Source organism: Xiphophorus couchianus, chromosome 1, assembly GCF_001444195.1.
Source record: "Xiphophorus couchianus chromosome 1, X_couchianus-1.0, whole genome shotgun sequence".
In the NCBI taxonomy this organism is placed as follows: Eukaryota; Metazoa; Chordata; class Actinopteri; order Cyprinodontiformes; family Poeciliidae; genus Xiphophorus; species Xiphophorus couchianus.
Genome location: NC_040228.1, coordinates 6,569,620 through 6,591,375, shown reverse-complemented (window position 1 = coordinate 6,591,375; position 21,756 = coordinate 6,569,620). Strand labels below are relative to the sequence as shown.

At 42.6% G+C, this 21,756-nt stretch overlaps 3 protein-coding genes across 5 annotated transcripts in view; 1 reads left to right on the top strand and 2 right to left on the bottom strand.

Annotated features, from left to right (window-relative positions):
- The window catches only part of bcas2 (BCAS2 pre-mRNA processing factor), a 624,479-nt gene that overhangs the window by 286,344 nt on the left and 316,379 nt on the right, over positions 1–21,756 (bottom strand). The window lies entirely within an intron of this gene.
- On the top strand, positions 1,199–3,430 carry pdyn (prodynorphin). 3 transcript variants are annotated; one of them, XR_003595025.1, is made up of 4 exons: positions 1,264–1,392; positions 1,603–1,816; positions 2,113–2,958; positions 3,214–3,430. XR_003595025.1 is itself a non-coding variant. In XM_028013783.1 (3 exons), the coding sequence occupies exons 2-3, from the start codon at positions 1,694–1,696 to the stop codon at positions 2,668–2,670; spliced, it is 681 nt and encodes a 226-aa protein (XP_027869584.1). In that variant the 5' UTR covers positions 1,199–1,346; positions 1,603–1,693; the 3' UTR covers positions 2,671–3,430. The 3 variants fall into 3 exon arrangements, 2 of the variants coding, with proteins under 2 accessions (XP_027869584.1, XP_027869577.1); XM_028013783.1 differs by having other exon boundaries at positions 1,199–1,346; positions 2,113–3,430; XM_028013776.1 differs by having other exon boundaries at positions 2,113–3,430.
- On the bottom strand, positions 5,421–12,451 carry gmeb2 (glucocorticoid modulatory element binding protein 2). Its single transcript, XM_028013206.1, has 10 exons — positions 12,194–12,451; positions 10,624–10,781; positions 9,386–9,468; positions 9,138–9,262; positions 8,952–9,055; positions 8,335–8,492; positions 7,917–7,985; positions 7,693–7,830; positions 7,485–7,607; positions 5,421–6,225 (listed from the first exon to the last, which is right to left on the bottom strand). The coding sequence occupies exons 2-10, from the start codon at positions 10,743–10,745 to the stop codon at positions 5,672–5,674; spliced, it is 1,476 nt and encodes a 491-aa protein (XP_027869007.1). The 5' UTR covers positions 10,746–10,781; positions 12,194–12,451; the 3' UTR covers positions 5,421–5,671.

The following is a 21,756-nucleotide window of genomic DNA, read 5'->3' as shown; positions in this document are numbered from 1 at the left end:
GCTACCATGGCTACAATATGATGTAATCTTTGGGTTTGTTCACAAATACATCACCGCGACGCAAACATCAGCTGCGTCGCGGTGACAGTCCGGTACCGTTATTTTATGTCAGGATGTTTGAAGACAGACATCCTTTATATGTGTCAGTGGGACCAACTCAGACTGCCTGTAGCGAACCGGGGCATTTAGTCCAGCACTGGGGCATTTAGTCGAGCACTGGGGCAGAATGATGAAGTTAAAGTCAGAACTTTTCTCTGCAGCTGAACTATTTCTGTGTTTAGGGGAGAGGAGAGTTTTCCCACTATTGCGAGGACAATTACGAAAAATAAATACAAACAGTTTTTATTTATAAACCAGTGTATGTTGGGAAAAAAATATTGTTTCCCATAATTTGATAGTTAGAGGGCGCAGATCCGCCCCCCTTCTCCTCACCATGGACCCGATGCCTGAACAACATGGAGGCAGAAACTGAGAGTCATTACTAGACGAGGGCAGCCGGACTAGTTTATGTTGCTAAATTATTACATTTAGCTACATATTATTGTTGAGGGGCACAAGCAGGCCTCCTGACACACAGATAAAAAAGAAAAAAGAAAAAGAAAATCAAAAAGGCCACTAGGGGCATCAAGGATGAAAAGTTCAGGGGCTCAAACCCCCTCTGCACCTCCCTTCTGCACGTGCCTGCTGAATTTGTCATCTTTACTACTAATAAACGGTGATATTAAACTTGGTACATGGGACCATTTCAAACTAGACGGTAGTTATTGTGAAATTAAAAAGATGTCAATTGGGAGAAATGAATGTATATATTTGCCACCGCAGCAATGACCGTTTCCAACAAGTTCCCTGAAAAACCTGCGGTGTGTCTGGGCCAGAAAGCTCTTTCTCCCACTCCACGGGAACAACGTGGAGCACAGAGTTGAGGTTTAAAACCTGCAATCTTGAATCCCCTAAATCAGCTGCAGAACGACTGCCGGAGCTGCCCTCTCTCCATCTTCATACTTTAAGGGCTCAGTTGTTTTCTGTGTCGCCGAGGAGGGGAAAATAAAGATGTCAGCGTGATTTACAGCCCATGTTTTGATCCAGACGCCCCAGAGATGGAGTGATGATCGCGTCCATAGCCCACCTTTCAACATGTGGGCGTTGTTGAAAACTCCTGAAGCGCGGAGGCGTTGGGATCACTTATGCAGCACATTTGTTTCTCATTGGTCGGCGAGCAGAAGTTGATCTGATGACACAGGCGAGGCTCCGCAGATAAAAAGGAAGGCGATAAAAAGGAAGGCGACGCGCGAGGAGGAAGTGTTGATCGGAGCGCAGAAAGCTGAAGTATCTGTCCAACTCCTGAGGTAACGACTTCCACTTTATGCTCTTATCCAGCTTTGGGACTTTAATGTAAGTCACTGTTTTTTACTTCCTTATTCAATTCTTTGCGAAATATTCAGAGGGAAAAAAAAATGTTGACGCGCAATTACGCACAGCGCACGAATCCAAAAAATGCACCAAATACATAGGTAGTGTGGTTTATTGTTTGTTTGTTTGTTTTTATTAGTTTTTACGTATTGGTGTTACTCTAAAGACAAAAATGTTCTTCTGTCTTTCCAGGTGAATGTTTCCCATGAGTCTGTAAAATCCTGGAAGAGAACCGTTTGTCGGCCTGTCTTTGGTTTGCGTGCGCCACCGAATCTGCGGAAGAATGGAGTGGTACGTCCTGGCGTTGATGCTGAGCCTGCCGCCCTCCGTCCACACGGACTGCTCGTCACAGTGCCAGAGATGCGCCGAACAAATGCTGCGCCCCGAGGCCGCGCTCAGCAGTCTGGTAGGACCAACTTTACGCGGGGACGAGACAGAGCTGCGTGTCGGTTTTTAATGTTCTAATTAAACCACATAAGATAAAACTGGAATTACACAGAGAGAAAAACTTTCATTTACTGACAATTCGATAACTTTGAAAGAACTTTACTTAATTCAAGACATAGATAGCTTCGAGACTGAACATTTAGGTGGTGGAACTCTTTCGGTTTAGAAAATAATTGTCATATTTGCGCTTTAATAAAACATCCCCAAGTTGAGTTTGGCCGTCGTCTCTCACATGTGTGTCTGTGTCATCTCCAGTCGTGCAGCGCGGAGTGTGACGAGGAGGAGCTGGAGAGCTGCGCTCCGGCTCCGCGGCTGGCCGACTTCACCGAGGACCAGGCGGCGGAGGCGGAGGAGACCCAGCAGGCAGAGCTGGTCAAGCGCTACGGCGGCTTCATCAAGAGGATCGACAAGAACAAGAACAAAGTGTTCGTCTCCTCCCCGTGGCGCGACAACTCCGTCCTGAAGGCCGCGTCTCTGCCCGAGAACTACGAGGAGCTTCTGAAGCGGCTGGAGGTGAGAGGCGCGCCCGCCGCGCAGGAGCCCGTCCCGCATGCTTACGTGAAGCGCTACGGAGGCTTTTTACGCAAGTTCGGCCCCAAGTCAAAAAGGAGGAGTCCTGCGGAGGAGGAAAGCCAGGAGCCCGAGGAGCTCCAGAAGCGCTACGGGGGCTTCATGCGGAGGGTCCGGCCGAAACTCAATAACCTGAAATGGGACAAACGCTACGGAGGCTACCTGCGGCGCCACTTCAAGTTCTCCGTCCGCTCTGCTGAGGAGCCCTACTCCTCCTCTTCCTCTGCGGAGCTCAGCCTATAGGGGCCGCTGGAAGAACTCACACCGGTGACTTGTCAGAAACCGTCTCCTGCTCATTCCCGGCCGATTCCACTCATCTGTCACCGTCTGTTCGTCAATAAACCATGTCTGTTCATAAGGGTCCCGTTTAGGCCGGTTACGTCCCTGCTTGTCCCAGTTCGAACCACTTATAGCGCACGGTTTGAGCAGCTCCTACTCTAGACTTGCTGGAAGTTTGGCCAAGATGAGAACATGATCAGAGGAACTAGATAGCAGAACAGCCAGAGTTTAGATCGGCTCCGTCTGAAACCGGTGAGCATCCAAACGGACCGTTTATTTATTTATTCTGAAATTAAACTCTTCAAATACAATAAGTAGGAAAATTTGCTGTGGTGCCAAACTCTTAAAAAAATCTAACATGTTTAAGGAATTCTCCTAGTACACGCAGTTTACCTTAATGGGGGATTCCTCCTGTAATTTCAGATAATAATAAAACAAATCAATTAATTGAAAATCTTACACGTCATATAATAAAGGTGAACCATTTGTATTCTTTTTACCAAGCAGAGTTCTTGCGCCACCTCATGGGGGAACAGCGTAACGTTTGCTCCATCTCGGACAACCCGGAGCAGGTTGCCATGGCTACACCAGATGAATGAAATCACTGAAGTGTTTCTGACTCCTGTAACCGTTTGTTTGCCAAAATGCTTTAAAACTATGTTCAAGACTTCCAGCTGACAAAAAGTTGTAAAAAAGTAATAAAGTGACAGAAGATAAAAATATATATATATATTGTTCCTGTCAATTTCTTTGTGTTTTACAGATGTGAACGTGGGAAAAATCTGCAGCAGAATAATATTTTTTTTTTTTTAACGTTTGGTCTGGAGACAGTATTTAAGGGTGGAGTCGAGGAAGACGCCATAAATGTTTCCCCATAAAACAGTTTTAAACCTTAGAGTTCTTTAACAAAGATCCACCACGTCACACAGGCTGTGTGTGTTCCCTGGTTGTCGGGTACAAATTAATGTTTAAAGCTGTAGTATGTAACTTTTAGAAACAATGTTTAAAATTTGTTAAAACTGTCACTATGTCGTCACAGTATAATACAAAAACACAATCAAGCTTCGCTGCCTCCTCTGTGGTCCTGCTGCCGTCTGCACAAATACAGCGCTCTGTCAGAAACAACCAATCAGAGTCAGGAGTGTCAATCACCCTAGTGTAAACCCTGCTCACGTTGTCCATCGTTCTCTCTGCTACGCTATAGCTGGTTTCCTACACCGAAATCTGCCATGAATGCTAAGGTTAGTTAGCATGGCCAGCTAGAACAGCAGATAGACGGTTTTCCTGGAATGGCACTAAGTTGTTTCTTTGTCATGAGAACATTTAGCAGCAGGAATCAGTAGATATCCTAAGGACCACGGGAACCATGAAGGAGGGAAAAGTTAGGACAATTCCAAGGGCCCCTGACCGGCAGGTGGCCCTCCACAAAATTGTTTTTTTTTTGTTTTTCTTCATAGAAATTGAAAAAAAATTGGGGTCTTGCCTATTACAAAATTAATTATATCGTGGGTTTTTTAAAATTGTTTTTATCAGTAAAAAAAATACATGTTACCACTTCCAGACCAAAACGCACACCTTCAAATTTACACTGGACCTGCATGAAATGGTTCCTTCCTGCTTAGCGGCGACGGTGTTCAGCACCAGGCAGATTTCTCACCAGGTTCAAACCTTCCGAGGCTCTAAATGCTCCTTCAGGCGTCTCCTTCAAAAGTCCCGTAGCAAAGGGAAAGAAGTCAGAAGCTCAGCGTCATTTATAGGGATGCTAATGCTAACGTCGTCTCCATGACTTTCATTGACGAAAGCTCAATGATGAACACACGCGCTGGTGCATGAGAGAAACTGGACTACAGAAGCTGCAAATTGCACCAGCTAAGTAATAAAAGATTCATGCAGGGCACCTTGTGTTGTAGCACAGAGTTCAGTTACAAATCACTCTTACAAGGCAAAAAATATATTAACATATATAATTATAACATATGTTAATATATTAATGTTGAATTGTTATCTTGATATAAGTCATTATAAGGTGTTATATGTGTAGCTGCTGTTCTTTGGTGCCACATCTATAATCTAGTAACGCCAATCTCCAATGTCTGCTTCATTTGGCATCACTCTTAAGGTGAGCTGAGCGAAGCTCGGCGCTGGACGGTGAATCTCTCTGTGTGTCTGTTCCATTTGTATCACCTGTAACATTTGATCATTTCTGGCATCAAAGCCTGTTTTACACTAAACCAAATCTCATTATTTCTCAAGGTAACGACTGACTGAGGTCACCAAAAATTGAATTGTTTTGGTGTGTGCACAACTAAACGGATAGTTGTGCACACACCTGTGTAGGTGAACGTCTTACCGCAAAGCTCGATTTCTGTTCACTTGTTTTCTGGCCTTCATTTGTGACCATAAAGAGGCAGAAGGACGTTCACTTAGTCTACAGGTTTTTGTGAAAATGGTTAAAATGCTAAGACAATAAACAGTTGAGACAGAGTAATGATGAGAACCCGTGGTGAGAAGATTAATTAGGTTGTTTGGTTCGGGGATAGGCTGAAACTCCAGAAAGGGCCGATACCACACTATGCAAAAAGAGACTGTTCCTCAGTTTGAGGGGTGGGTCGTTCCCTGAAGAAAATTAGAGTAGTGTGTGGTTTTGGGTCTAACAGAAAATAATCACCAATGTGATGTTTTATCAGCCAGCAAATGCACACAGTGAGACACTGTTCACTTCCAGAGCATTTAATCCCAAATAAAGGAGCATGTTGTGCTTCTAGAAAGCACAAGCTTTGTCAAACATATTGGTTAAAACCAGGATTAAAGCACAGGAGGACACGAGACACACCGTCTGCTGACGCTGAAATGTGAGACAAATGGATGAGGAAAAGTTCAAAGTTTGTCCAGCTGTTACTCGTCACAACTTCCTGAAAGCAGTTCGAGTCCAGACTAGCTGGGAGCCCAGCAGCTGTTCTTCTTCTCATTGCTGCTCCTCTTCCTCCTCCATTGCCTGCCCTGGCTGACCTTCCTCCTCCCCGTCAGCCTGGCTTACCTCCTGCAACTCGTCAGCAGCCGTCACCATGGCGTCCACCACGGTGACGGTGCTGACCTGCTGCTGCACCGCGGGGCTCTGGGTGGCCAGCGGCAGCGTGACCAGCTGGAACTGCGGCCCCATCACCTTAACGAAGGACCCGGAGGCGCCGGCCCCCTGACCGGTCGCCGCGGACAACACCGTCACATTGGAGCCGTCGGCCCCCAGCTCAGAGCCCGAGAGTGGTGAGGTGAGGAGGGTGTAGCCGCCCGCCTGGGCCCCGGCCACCGTCAGACCACTCAACTGGCCAAGTGGCAGGGCGATCTGAGTGGGCGTGGCGTTGACCGCGGCCGGGCCGGAGACGGCTCGGGTCAGCCGGGGTCGTTTGGTTGTCGGTGGGGACGGCGCCGGGGTCAGGTTCATCAGGACGTTGTTGAGGTGCTGAGATTTACTCTTCAGCTCTTTGGCTCGCTTCCTGTGCTCATCACACTGCTGCTCCAGAGCTGAGGAGGGAGACGGACCCAGTCAGGCAGAACATTATGACCACCAGAAAATCTCACCTACCCTAACTAGTACCCAACTGTACCGTTAGACAGTTGGGTCAGAACCGCAATCTGGAAAGATTTTAGATGACCTTCTTTCCCCAGATTTCTGATGCATAAATAACATAAAACACCAAACTGTGAATGTTGCTGGTTTTTCAAGCTGTAAAGTGAGACTTATCTTCATATGCCTCCATTTTAAACATCTAGCTCCAAAAACTACTGGAGCTGCATTGGTGGTGGTGATGGAGAAGTTCCTGGGGCCCAAAGTCTGGGCCCCAGGAAGAGCAGTGCTGATTTTGGGTTAGGTTTAGGGGAAATGTTGGGGTTATGCATAAATGTAGTTTACTAAAGAGAATGGAAGTCAAAACAAAGTCTTCAGTTTGTATAGTTTGTCCTGGTTTGGACTGGGAACATGTCCAAGGTAAACCCGCCTCTTACCCAATGATCCATGGTCCCTGACATATCAAGCAGGAATAGGCTGGACTGATGCAGGTCCACTCTATATGATTTAGCTATTGATATACATACAGGCTATTTTGGAAGCATTTCTGTTCACGAATTTCCCTCTGGGATAAATGTAGCATTTTGAACCTAGAGATCAGGTAAAGTTGATCTCCGTTTATAAAGAACCTGTGGCCAGAGAATGACAGTTTGTCCACCAGCCTTGAGAAAGACTGGGAGTTATTGTTAAATGGAAGAATCTAAAACGAGCATCAAACACATGCCATCTGAACCTCGACGAACGATCTGCCGTCAATGAGCCAATGGTGATGAGGACAAAGCTGGGGAATCAGCCAATAGCTACACAGCTGCAGCTTGGTAATGATCCGAAGGCAGTTGGACTACAGTCACTAAAATACTGGAACATTACACCTTAATGGACTGACTAAGACCCAAAACTTACTTCTAAACCAAAACAGAGTGTGGGCAGTTCTACTGCAAACCTGTAGATGGAGCTAAAGCTCTGAGTTGAGAAACCTAAAGAGCTGATGAAGTTTCTGTCAAGAGAAATGCATCAAAATCTCTCCTGAGATCTGATAAAACTCGGTGAACGTCATGTGTCATCGCTCTGTTGCTAATAAAGGTTTGATAAAGGCAACTGCTGCCACCTGCTAAGAACCTCGAACATCAGCAGACCTAGTGGAGCCATCGGCTGACGGGGGTCTGACCTTCATCATCATCAGTTCTGGCTGACTGCTGGGACAGCGATAACTCACCCGCCAGACTGCGGGTGTACTGCTCTCTGTAGCGGTCCATCTGGCTCTTGTGGCTGGCCAGAACCTTCTTCACCAGGTCCAGCATGCCGAAGTTCTGCACTATGTTGTTGAGCAGAACAGCGTCTGAGGAACAAAGCAGAGGAGGGTGACGCACCGTCTCAGAAATCAGCTTCCAGGAGAGCCAACGGCAACGGTGAGCAATTCCGACCTTTGACCTCCACCGGCGGATCACATACTCGCTCCTGCAGCCCCGTCAACATCTCCTGCACCTCTTTCTGGAAGTCCTCCACCACTTCCTCCAAAAGGCCCGCCTCCTTCACAGCCCGCCAGAACACCACAGAGTCCTCTGCAGGCCAGACACACACCATGTTATACTGGGTTATACTGGGATCACTGGGGGGGATACAGGGGGCTCTAGGAGCTGATGATCACCTCCGATCGTCGTGACCCACTCTGAGGGTTCCTCTGTCACATCTGGTAATGAGATAGCTGCTCCGTTCACTGCGACACACAGCAGATGGGCTTAGAGAGAATCAGGCAGTGAAGCTTTCTACAGTTTATACACAAATAAATTTATAAAAAGTATCTGTTTCAATACGTATCTATTAGTTTCAGACTTTTTGTCACAGACGTTTCAAACTCTCACCCCAATAAAATCCTAGTAATGTTATGATGCTATTTCAATACGTGGCTGTGAGTCTTTGAAATCACCGAGGAGGAATCTGGTTCCACCCATGAGTAAAGAATTGCATTAATTCGGCCAGGCTGTCCAGAATGTGACCCGCCGCTCCCACCACACACTGCTGGATGGGCTCACACACCAGTTGACGGTTCGGGCCGAGGAACTCACAGTCAGCTGAAGAGGCAGAAGCAGACAGCAGGTCGGCGGGCGGGTCGCAGCTGACCGACACCTTGGTTCCCACCAGGTCGATTTTGGTGCTGCGGCAGGTGTTGGAGCACACCTTACTGTGCTGATAGAAGTCCAGCTCACCGGAGTCCATGATCTTCCTGGGACAGGAAGAGAAATGGCAGGGTCCTCACTGACTGGGGAAACAGCGCCACCCTGTGGTTGCAACTGTAAATTATTAATGTATGAAATGAGGAAATAGATGATGATGGCGTAGTCTTCTTTAAAACTATCAATTTTTATTATTAACATCACCCTTCACCTAAAAGGGGCAGCATTACTTATTGTCCAGCCACACAGTGCCATTTAATAGCACAAACAAGTAACTATGGTAACTCCATTTGTAATAACAATGCTGGATGAATCAAATATCACTCAACAGAAATGTGATTTTGTAATTTAACGCCTTGAAACTGAACACGTCTCTCTTTAAAAACGGCTGCCGTTTCTGAGACTCCGCCTTCAGGATTTATCCATTCATGTGTAAATCACAGAAACGCGTTCAGACATTTCAAACTGACATAATGCCACCAATAAAAGTCCAGACCAGCCGTCCCAACCTGAGCATGGTGCCGTTGAGGCGGATAGCTCTCTTCCAGTCCTTTAAGGTGGATTTTCCTGCTAAACACACAAACTCTTTGGGGCTGATGAGCTGATCGGTGAACTGAAAGGAGAAAAACGGATGAGTAAACAGTTCGTCAGGGTGAGCGAGCTCAAATGGGATTCGGCGTGAGCCGGCGGAGCACCTGCACACACTTCACGTTGATCCCAGGACAGACAAACTTCTTCCACACCAGCGTGGCCTTGGCGTCTCCGCAGGTGATCGGGTAGAAGACGTCGGCCTCCACGTCCACCTCCTCAGAAAGCTTCACTGCAGAGACGGAGACAACGGAAGTAATAACATTTACTTCACACAATCTCTGAACAGGAAGAGGCCCAGCAGCTATGTGCCATCAGCTCATTCTTCCCGTTACTCAGCGCAGCTCGTTTTTACCAATTACTGCCTCCTCCTTCGACATGGAATCAGCGGTGGCCTCGGTTTCTGCTTCCACTGGCGCTACAGTGAGGATGTCCTCCCTGGAAAACAGCAGAATGTCTGTAACAGGGATTATAACTTGGAATCCAGAAAAACTAACTTAGCAGCTACTTTTTAGACTCCTATCCTTCCAAACCAGAAAAGGAATTAGACCAGAGGATACTTACTAATACTTATCGACCAACACTGAATAGGAATATCTAGTTTATTTACTTTGGATCAACATTATTAGTTTTTTCTTATTTTGCTCTTTCCTTTGGTTTGTTATTTTGTTTGTATTTCTTTTTAATTCCTGTAAGGCACTTTGAATTGCCTTGTTGCTGAAAATGTGCTATATAAATAAAATTCCCTTTTATCTTAAAAAGATTCTGCTTCCTCTGAGAGACTTCTTCAGATTTATTTCAAACACCAAGCAGGATTCACAAAAACAGATTCGGTTGCTTTTCAAACAGCTTTACGTCATCAAACCGTCCACATCCAGCCACCTTCTTCTTCTGCACTTTTTGAATCATTATTCAGCTGAACTTTATGATGGTATTTTTCGGTTTTCTGGTTTAATTGACCAACATTTATATCTAAAATCTCCAGACACTCCAGCATCCATGGTGCCTTGAACTCTGACAGGGTTCTAACAGAAGCAGGCCGACGGTATCAACTCGTCCACCGTGGTTTGCTACAAGGTGCTTTTCCACATTTTCACCTTTTGTTTTGTTTACACCTGGCCTGTTTGTTGCAGAAAAATCTAAATCTTTGACCCGATTTTGTAATGCTCGGACAGAGCAGTCGTTTTGTGACATCACTTCCTATCGTTACGTCATGGTGACCCGCTGCTTTACTCAGCTGGTCTCCCAGTTCTACCAGCCTACCCAGTGGATAAACCATGTTTATACCCCACGGAAACACACAGGGTTGCTATGGGAACCAGTAGCTGTGCCTGTAATGATTTAACCCAACACTTTTTATCCCCACTAAATTTACTTTGATTAAAGGCTGAATTTGTTTCTAAATGCTCAAGTTTGAGATAATCCTGCTGCATTAAAAGATTAAGCAGCTCCAAGCGGATAATGAAGAATATTGACCACCGCTGTAAATGATGGACAATTGATTACAGGAATCCAACCTATTGACGAATGTGGACGATGACAGTAAATAAATCAAATTCTCTCGTCACATTTGTAAAGCAGAAGGCGCGTTACCCAGCCTGAGGAGCCAGCTCGGTGGCTACCAGCACGGCCTTGTCTTCCTCCATCACAGAGGGGAGCTGGTTGGACACGACTTCTGGGAGGGTGACGATGACCACCTCACTCATCTCTGCCATGCTGACCACGTTGTGGACGGACGTCTGAAACTGCAACTAAAGCAGAACAGAGATGGTCGTCATCGTTGTTGAACGGAAATGTGGAAAACCACAGAGGTGGCTTTACTTCCCTGTATTATTTTCTGTGGACATCTGGTCACTGATTGTTTCATTAAGCAGGGCTGCCAACTATTGAGTGGAGCTTGGAGTCAATATTAGTGTGGTTAGAGTCAATATTTAAAAAATTGAAGTTTTAATTAAAGAAATTGTATTTGTTTTAAATAACCAGAAATTTAGTTTGCTTAAAAAAACATATTATTTTCATGAGAACTGAACAAGCCAACTAGTAAGAGACTAATACCTGTGTAGCATGTCTTTATTTGCTCTCTGAGAGCACAAGGTCTGCACACAGTTACCTAATAACTGTCAGATAAAACCATCCAGAAATATTCTGATAACATAGAGCGTAATAAAAAAAAAAGAAAGATAACAAACATTATGCATCACATCTATACAAATGTTTTGATGATTAAGGCTTACAGCAGAAATAAGTGCAAAATTATGCTTCTTAGGAAATTAAATGTAAAAAGGGATGCAATAGAGATTTGTTCTATTGTAGGCCAAATAATAACAGGGAAGGCAACAGAGCTGACACTGTCCACATGGAGGGAAAGCCACAAAAGGTCACTGCTTAAGAATCTGGAGATCAGTAAAGAGCTGCATACAAAGATATTAATAGAAAGTTGAGTGGAAGGAGGAAATGTGATAGAAAAAGTAGCATAATAAAAAGCAACGACAAGAGGCTTGACGTGGATTGTGCAGCAAACTGTATTCAAGAGTTGGTAGGATATTCATATGGTAAACTGCTGCTGCTGGACTCGGAGCTTCAGGAGCCCCAAACAGAGACGTATTCAGAACTAAGAGTCCACTGGTCAAGACAGTCCTGGACCAGAGACCACACCAGACGTGTCTTCACTGTCCTGCCTGGTAACATCGGGCAATTTTTAAGAGGAATTTTATTGACTTGTTAGTTTTTGTCGCAACTCTTTCACTACTGCAGTAGCGATTGAGGGATGAAATGTAAATGGAGGAAAATGGAGGGAAAAAGGTTAGCAAAAAAAATAAGTTTATTTAACAAAATAGTCAGTCCTATTATTTTCACAAAAACAATAAAAGGTGTGTTTTTTCAGTCCATCATTGGTGCCGAATAATTCTGATGTGTAGATGCGATGTAGTTTTAAGCAGAACCGCGTCAAGAAATCTCCGATAAAATAAAAGTTTCCTAAACTATAGTTTCTGTGAAGGTGAGGTTTCACTGACGCAGCGGAATAATCCTTTAGTCTGGAGAACCAGCTGTGAAACACACGCCGACTTCAGCACCAGGTTATTATTAATCTTAAATAATTATCACCGCAACTGTGCTCCTCTGTCCAGATGCCATTAATAAATAAATAAACGGGAGTTTTTACCTTCAGTCTTTGCCTGCTGGCACCGGGTGATGAAAACTGTTGTCCACCTCAAAGCCTCCAGTTAGATTTAAAACAGGCCAGGACAGACAGATGTCCCGTTTATTTGATTATATTTCTATGAAATAATAAAATCTAATAATGTCTGCGGCTTCAGTGTTGGGATGAGAATCTTTAAACTCATGTTAATCTACTCATATCACTGAGCGGTTTTCTTTTCTGTTTATACATTCGCCTCTTCCGCCTCTATTCTTCTTCTTCTGTTGAGCTATTGTACCTACCTCCGCCCCCTGGTGGTGGATTCATGCATCACCAGTTTTTGTTCACCAGACGTCCCCAAGTCGAGTCGAAAGCTGAGCATCCTGTTACTTTTAGATAAATCGCTTCTCCAACACACCTGAAAACTCAACAGCCTGATAAAGAAAGATGGTTCTGTTCTGGAGATGATGATGATGATGATGATGATGATGATGATGATGATGATGATGATGATGATGCAAAGAAGGATTCTTCATAAAGCCGAGAAAATTATGGACAACCCTGACCATCCTCTTCAGGAGACTGCCTTGGGACAACAGTGTGTTCAGTCAGAGGCTTTTTCAGATTTGCTCTGATTTGAACTGCTAGAAGAGATCTTTCCTGCCAACAGCCATGACCATCTACAAAAACCCTCTGAAGAACCTGAATTAATAAGAGTTACAGCAACATTTAATTTCCCTTTGGATCAATAGATAGATAGACCAGTTCAGAGTCACATTCATTCATTCATTCATTTATTCCTTGCACCTTTGACACACACCAGTTGCTTACAGAGCTAACAGGTCAAGTGAAGATGCTGTGGCCACTGTCCTGCTTCCTGTCTTGTCCCACCTGGAACATCGAGATAGATACTCACACATCCTCTTCATTGATTCTCTTGATCCTCTGCATTGATTCTTTTGATCCTCTTCATTGATTCTTTTGATCCTCTTCATTGATTCTCTTGATCCTCTTCATTGATTCTCTTGATCCTCTTCATTGATTCTCTTGATCCTCTTCATTGATTCTCTTGATCCTCTTCATTGATTCTCTTGATCCTCTTCATTGATTCTCTTGATCCTCTTCATTGATTCTCTTGATCCTCTTCATTGATTCTCTTGATCCTCTTCATTGATTCTTTTGATCCTCTTCATTGATTCTTTTGATCCTCTTCATTGATTCTCTTGATCCTCTTCATTGATTCTCTTGATCCTCTTCATTGATTTCAGCTCAGCATTCAACACCATCCTCCCTGACAGTTTCGTGTGTAAACTGGCAGAACTGGGAATCCCCTCTTCATATATGGAGGCCCATTTAAGTCAACTTAAAGAAATGAATCCTTGATTTAACATAATTTTGTTTTATGTCAAACAGGTTCCATATAATTGTATTATGTTAATTGAAAGCAAAACAGATATAGTAATCTGACATAATGACTTTATGTTGAACTAAAATTAATGAATTAACCCAACTACTTCAGATCACTTCAGATTGACAAAATGGAAGTTAGTTGAACTAACTTAACTTTTTTGTGTTATTCTGACAAACCAAACACCGAATGAACTTGTTTCATTTGTTCACTAAACATTTACAAATTATGTTACTATAACTACTAACATTTGCTGTTCATCAACCGTTATGTTTTTTTTTTAATATAACTTTTTTTTTGTTAAGTTAAATAAATTCAAGTTTGTCGGCAGGTTCCACACAAATCAATTAAGTAGGCTTAACTTAATTTTGTTATGTTCTTTTCTGAACACCAGAAATCTTACACATTACATTATTTTAACCAGGTTAACGGTGACAAGAACATAAACGGACAAACAATAACAAACTTTCAGCTCGAAATAATTGAGATTTGACAACATCAGGCCTTAGCAAAGTCAAAGAAATAGGATCTCAAAGGACAATTCACAGTAAAACTTCAGTAAATACTAATGTAGAGCATGATGTGATAACTCTGAGGATTCACATACAATTTAGCCATGACTGGCTTATTCTATCTAAATTATCATCTGTGAATTAGGAACTTAAAAGTACAATTAAAAAAAAACATTTTCTTTAATTAAATCATTCTGAAAATAACCCCATAACAATGTTTTTGATAATGTTCTTGGTTGTTTACATGATTTGAAACTGATCTACAACATTCTTTTAAACTTACTGCTTAATAATGTGGGCTCTCCATAGTGGTGAATGAAAGAGAATCCTTCTGGTGTTCTCTAAACACCAGAAGGATTAAACCATTGAGGATAAGTGATCAAAATGACCTTAAAGAACAACAAAAAAACAAAATCCATTTCACTCAACTGAAAGATGCAGAACAAAACCATTTTAAGACATGTATAACGATGGATCATTTGTGCTTTTCATCATTCCTTCTCATTTCCAACATTTCTAGCTACATTTTCTGTACTGAAAATGGTAAACAGTAGTGGTACACCCAAAATACAGTTCTGTCTATTTCACCTTCAATATAATATTGATGGCCCTGGTGCCACTTTTGAGGGGGTTTTTTTCTCAAAAAGTTATTTTTTCAATTTTTTATGTTTTTTAATCTGTGTGTCAGGAGGCCTGCTTGTGGCCCTCAACAATAATATTTAGCTAAATATAATAATTTAGCAACACAAGTTAGTCTGGCTAGAGAGCTGAGAGAAAAGCATTGAAGACAAAATACACAGATTTAATAAGGTCTGTATTTGATTATGCAGTATAGCTTATGGATCAGAATCAGCAACATTACTCCAAAAATTAGATAATATTCAGTATGGAGCCTTGAGGTTATGTACAGGAGCCATCAGAACAACTAAAACATCAGATTTACTGGTAGAAATGGGAGAGATGCCACTTCAACTCAGAAGGTTACAGTTAACTTCAACTTATTGGTGTCATTTAAAGGGCCATAATGGAAATCATCCATGTCAAGAAATTTTAAAACCTAGTTGGGAAAAGGGAAAAAATTATTTAAATTCTTTTGGCTGGGAAATAGAAAAGATTATAAAAGACTTTGATTTATCTCATATAAATATCAAGCAGTTCTTCTATCACCAGTTTGTCCGTCTCTATTTAAGTGTTGATTTTACTTTATTGGAGAAAAGGGAAAAATTAAACCTTTCAGATTCATGTTCAGCACAATCATATTTGCAGAAAGGAGGACGCCCCTTTTCAGTTTGCACAGGTGTGCTCATAACTCGGCGCATGTGCAGAACTTTCTGTCAGGTATTCTATAACAGCAGTAATCAAACCACTTATAAAAAAGAACAATCTGGACAAATCACTAATGCAGAATTACAGGCCGACCTCTGACCTCCCATTCATCAGCAAAGTTATTGAAAAAGCTGTTTAAACAATTAACTAGCTTCCTAACAATAACCAACCGCTTTGACTCCTTCCAGTCTGGTTTCCATGGTTACCACAGCACAGAGACTGCCCTCGTAAAAGTGTTCAATGACATCCATATAAATACAGACAGTGGGAGAACCACAGTGCTGGTTCTGTTGGACCTCAGTGCAGCTTTCGACACTGTTGACCATGACATATTACTGAATCGACTGGAGAGTTGGGTCGGACTCTCCGGTCCAGTGCTTAACTGGTTTGAATCCCACATAAAGAACAGGGATTTCTTTGTTTCAATTGAAAACTTTTCATCAAAAAGGTCAAAGGTCACATGTGGGGTACCCCAAGGTTCAATCCTAGGGCGCTCTTATTCAATATTTATATGCTCCCACTAGTTCAGGTCATAACAGGAAATAATATTAGCTACCATAACTATGCAGATGACACACAGCTCTACATTACGATGTCACCAGGTGACTCAGAGCCCATCCAATCACTGAACAGATGCTTAGAGCAGATAAATGTGTGGATGTGCCAAAACTTTCTCCAGCTGAACAGAAACAAAACTGAAGTTATTATTTTTGGACCTAAAGAGGAACGATCTAGAGTCAATGCACAGCTTCAGTTATTACAACTGAAAACCAGCGATCAGCCCGAAACCTGGGAGTAGTGATGGACTCTGACCTGAACCTTCAGAGCCACATAAAGACAGTTACAAAGTCGGCCTTCTATCACCTGAAGAACATTTCCAGGATTAAAGGACTAATGTCTCAGCAAGATCTAGAGAAACTCATCCATGCGTTCATCTTCAGTCGTATTGATTATTGCAACAGCGTCTTCACAGGTCTGTCCAACAAATCAATCAAACAGCTGCAGCTGATCCAGAATGCTGCTGCTGGCGTTCTGACTAAAACCAGGAAGATAGAGCACATAACACCAGTTTTAAAGTCCCTCCACTGGCTCCCTGTAGTTCAAAGAATAGACTTTAAAATACTGTTGTTAGTTTACAAATCACTGAACAGCTTAGCACCACAATACATTAAAGATCTGCTGTTGTTGTATCAACCTTCCAGACCTCTCAGGTCTTCTGGTTCTGGTTCTGGTCTGCTCTGCATCCCCAGAACCAAATGAGGAGAAGCAGCTTTCAGCATCTATGCACCACAAATTTGGAACAAACTTCCAGAAAACTGTAAAACAGCTGAAACACTGATTTCTTTTAAATTAGACTAAAAACTCACCTGTTTAGGATTCTATTTGAAACGTAATCAATTACAAATTTATTGATGGAACTTGACTTAATGATTGATTCTATGTTGCATTGTGTTTCTGTGTTTGTAATGATGTAAAGCACTTTGAAATGCCTTGCTGCTGAAATGTGCTATACAAATAAAATTTGATTGATTGATTGATTTGAAATATAGAGAGATATTGTATAAAAGGGATAAAGAAATGGTGTTTTAGGTCTGCAGATTGGGAAACATTTAGGAATAGTAGTGAAATAAAAATGTTAAAAGTGAATATGAGTAGTAGAATTGATGATTTAAATTATGTAATGCTTTCTTAGAAGCAGCTAATCAGGCTATAAGGAAGGAAGGTGGGGGAAGGAAAGAAGGTTTTTACCCTGGTGGACATCAGAATGTACTGAGGTTATCAAGAAATGAAATAAAGCTTTCAAATTATTTTAAAAATCACAACTTTCAGAATCTGAATGAATACAAGAAATTGCAAGCAAATGTAAGAAGAATTATTAAAAATGCAAAAAGAGATTATTGGAGGATCATCCATCCATCCATCCATCCAATTTCTTCCTCTTTATCCAGGGTCGGGTTTCGGGGGTAGCAGCTTCAGAATGGAGGCCCAGACTTCCCTCTCTCTCTCCAGCCACTTGTTCCAGCTCCTCCAGGGGAATCCAAGGCGTTTCCAGGCCAGCCGAGAGACATAGTCCCTCCAGCGTGTTCCCCTCCATGACATGGGACCTTATTATTTTTTCACAAACTCTTTAACTATGTTTATTCCTCTCTTCATCAACAACAAATCCTGTGGATTTGGTGACATTTGCTTCTTAGTTGCCAAAGTTATAAGGGGGAACCACATATTTTATCTGTTTTAGCTGACCAAAATAATCTGTTCCCCCTCCATAACATGGGAACAAATTAATTCACCAACAAGTCTTCATGAAGAGAAGAATAAACATAGTTAAAGACTTTCTGGTAAATTGATTTATTCCCATTTTATGGAGGGGCAACAGTGAGCTAAAATATGTGGTTCCCCCTCATAACTTTGTCAAATAATGAGCAAATGTTTTCAAACTTACATGATTTAATGTTGATGATGAAAGGAATAAACACAGTTAAAGACTTGCAGGTAAATTAGTTTCTTTCCATTTTATGGAGGGTGAACAGATAATTTCAGGCAGCTGAAATATCCATTCTCTCCTCTCCTCCCCCCATAACTTTGGGAAATAAAGAGCAACTGTTTCCAAATTCTCAAAAAATATTATGTGTTATAGCATGTAGTATACTAGACATGTCCTTAATCCAGTAATCTTTCATATTTCACATTAGACCAGGATTTACCAGAAAGTCTACACTCTTATCTTTTCAGGAAGTCTTCATTTTTGTGCCCTGCTATCAACCAGCTTCCATCCTCTTATATCAGCAATGAAAAATGAGAAATACACACTACGTGTTGGAAAACTGTGTTTGGTGACTGACTTTTATTTCTGTCAGGCGGAAGTGACAAAAGTTGGAAAAAGACCGATTCTCTTGGCGTTTAAAATAACAACACAAAACGGCGAAAAAGACCTCGTTTATTTATTTATTTTACAATTTTGTAGACAACAGCTGCCGAATAAACTGAATGTTACAACCTTGACATGATTATATAAGTTGTTTTTACCGAGAAATCGATCAGAAGCTTAGTGAAAATGGTGGCTGCTAGATCCAGCTGAGTGAAGCTGACGCTAGCTCCGCCTTTCTGGCTGCAATTCGCGCTCCCAAGCCAGTGATGGGATTTTCGGCTCCTTTTCGAGATGCGGCTCGAATGGCTCTTCTTACTGGCTCCCAAACCCAAACGGCTCCCCATATATATTTTTGACATTATTAATTAATTAATAGCTAAAACCTAATTTTATAATATTTTGTTTCATTATTGACATTGTTAAGCACTTATGATGAGTAAAAATGCTGCATAAAAATGCTTTATAAATAAACCTTTTATTATAACCAATTAAATTATCACAAAATAGCACCACTTCCACAAAAATAACTTAAAATAAATTAAACAGTTAAATATAAATACAAACACCCACCACAATACGAAAAAGTATCAAAGCAGCTTCATAACAGAAAAGGTGCCACAATACAAATATCAAATACAGTGCTATTAAATTAAAGTATAAATCTATGAAGGATAAAAAACATGTGAACAACACAAGTTTTGAACCACTAGAGATGAAGAACTCACTGTATTAAATCACTCAAAGACTTACAGATTGGCGTTGAGAAACACCAGGTGTCTAAGCTTGGCAGGGCTGATCCTGTTCCTTCTCTCAGTTATGATCTGTCCAGTTTTAGAGAAGATCCTCTCTGAGGGGACGGATGTTGCCACTATGCACAGTCTACCTGCCATCACGTGAGAGAGATGTGGATAGATCAGTGCCTTTGTCTCCCACCAGCTCAGTGGGTCGGCACTGCGCTGGAAAAGAGGCTCCTCGAGGTAGGACCTCACTTCCAGAATAGCATCAGCTGTAGGATTCCTGGTTGCAGTGTCTCCGCTTGCCCGCTCCTCAAAAAACCTCCAAACAGCCGATGCTTGGGGCTCCTCCAGCTCACGTGCTGCTGCTCCCTCCTCTCCTCCATGACCCCCTTGCAGGTGAGATGACTGCCGATACCTTGATGCTGCTGTAGTTATTCTTTGGAGGGCTTCGTCGACTGCTCGGTTGTCATTAAAGGCCACCTTTTTGAAACGGGGGTCGAGGATGGTGGTTTCGGACAGAACTGTGTTGTACTCCATTTGTGTCCATGCTTGAACAGAGAGAATTCACCAACTCCTTCACGCTCTCTGTGGTTACTCTGCTCTGGTCACTCTCTGAAGACCCCTGCACAGTATCAGCATTTTGGAGCCGGTAACATACCTGAAAAAAGAAGCATCAAAATATTATATTTTATATAATATTTATTTATATAGCCTATTTAGCAATATTATTTTAAGTTTCATTTCTAAATTGCTTTACATACTAATAATTTTATTTATTTGGTAGTATTATTTTCAGCCAATTCTAAACCTGTTTGTCAAATAAATAATTTAACAAATAAAAAAATTACAATGATAATAACATCATAATAAATTTTAATAGGTATCATAGTAATATTATAGTAAAGTTCAATGAGATGATGTTTGAACACTGTACCTCTCTGCGCTGACCTCCACTGTGACCTGGTCCAAGGGCTCCAGGACACTGTAGGCCTCTTGCAGAGCCTCCCACTCCTCTTGGCTGAGAGGAGCCACAGGTGCATTGATCACTGCCAATGTTGCGATAACCGCATCCTTTGATTCAAGCATTCGCTGGATCATATGGAACGTAGAATTCCAGCGGGTGACACACTCCTGTTTGAGCTTAAGCTCTGCCATAGACATCTGCCGCTGGGTGGATTTAAGTTTTTGGGTGGCTGCTGTGCTTCGGTGGAAAAATTCCACTATTGCCTTCACTTTGTCCACAGTGGGCTTCATAGCCCTCAGAGAATTTCTCACAAATAGATTAATGGTGTGTGCCAGGCATGGATGGTGTGTCCATTTCAACAGCTGGATGGCTCTTGTAATGTTGGCTGCATTGTCTGTGACACAACACACAACTTTGTTTTCCACCCCCCACTCTCTTGCCACTCGGAGGAGCTCTTCTGCCAGGTTTTCGGATGTGTGCCTGTCACTAAACTCAAAACAGTCCAGCAGAGAAGACACCATACTGTAGTTTTCAATGAAATGGCAGGTGACAGACATAAATGATGTGGTGGCGCGGGATGTCCAGCAGTCAGTGCTCAAGCATACAGCTGAGGCTCTCTTCACCCTTTCTTGCAGGGAGGCCCGTGCTGCATCATACAGGCCTGGGATTATTTTCTGTGACAGGGTTTTTCGGCTGGGGAGGGCATACATGGGATTGAGGGCATGGCAGTAACTCCTAAATCCGACATCCTCTACACTGGAAAAGGGCTGGAAATCACGTGCCACCATCTTGGCAAGCTCCTCATTGATTGCGCTCTGTCTTGCTGGAGTTAAGAGATTTCTGCAGGAACTGCTTCATAGAGCTCTGGGTTGTAGATGCAGGAAGGTGGGATCCAGGCTGGGATGTAGGAATGAGGGCAGACATTGTTGCCGAAGGAGCAGTTGATGTTCTTGCACCTGAAGAAGCAGCTGCAGTAGTTGTTGCACTTGCGCTGTCAGAAGGTTGTGGTTCCCTTTCTGGCCTCGACTCCTCCAGCAACACAAAATTGTGTTGATTTTCAGTTTCATCAACTTGTTGTGATTATTTACTTACCATATGTAAGCACATTGTTTGGTGTGGAAGTTGTTTCTTGCTGAAAAAGATTTAGCTATTGTGGCTGTGCATGCGTCTGAAGGCCTGTCGAGCCTGCACGATAGTCTCCTGCATGATAGGAAATGCTGCCTTTGCACAGTCTGCACTCTGCCCTGGAGCTTGATGTAGCATTAAAATGAGTCCAAATCTTGCTCCGTTTTCTGCCACTCATTTATTTTCACCTATTCAGTTCTCACACTGACTCCCCTTCTTTCTGTGCTTCTTGACCGCTGAGTGAGTGTCTGTACATGAACACCTGAACGCTATACAGCTTGGCCAATTGCCTGCCGTTTCCACAAAAAAAGTAGAGATAAACTTTTTTTTCAGTGTTTTCCCGCCACATTATTAATTGAAACTATGTGTGATTGGTCAGATATGTGGAGCACACGCTTGACATGAGGGCAGTGGACCGACCGAGGGGAAAAACTCAGCTCTAGCACTGACAGAAGAGCAAAACGCGCAAGGAGAGGGAGAAAAGGGGGAGAGACACAGCGAGGCACCGCAGGACAAAAAAAAAAAAAAACGATGTGGGGAAAAACTATCGGCTCTGGCACTTGCAGAGCACAAGCACAACGACAGGGAGGCGGAGAGACAGCGATATACTGTAGAAAAAAACCCGGCTCCCAAATAGGATCCTAAA

Excerpts from the sequence above, each read along its gene's own strand:
- pdyn (XM_028013783.1), top strand. The coding sequence starts at position 1,694 with ATGGAGTGGTACGTCCTGGCGTTGATGCTGAGCCTGCCGCCCTCCGTC. Across the intron at positions 1,817-2,112 it reads AGGCCGCGCTCAGCAGTCTG|TCGTGCAGCGCGGAGTGTGA; the intron begins GTAGGACCAACT and ends TGTCATCTCCAG.
- gmeb2 (XM_028013206.1), bottom strand. The coding sequence starts at position 10,745 with ATGGCAGAGATGAGTGAGGTGGTCATCGTCACCCTCCCAGAAGTCGTG. Across the intron at positions 9,056-9,137 it reads TCAACGTGAAGTGTGTGCAG|TTCACCGATCAGCTCATCAG; the intron begins GTGCTCCGCCGG and ends TTCTCCTTTCAG. Across the intron at positions 7,831-7,916 it reads GTGGGTCACGACGATCGGAG|AGGACTCTGTGGTGTTCTGG; the intron begins GTGATCATCAGC and ends TCTGGCCTGCAG.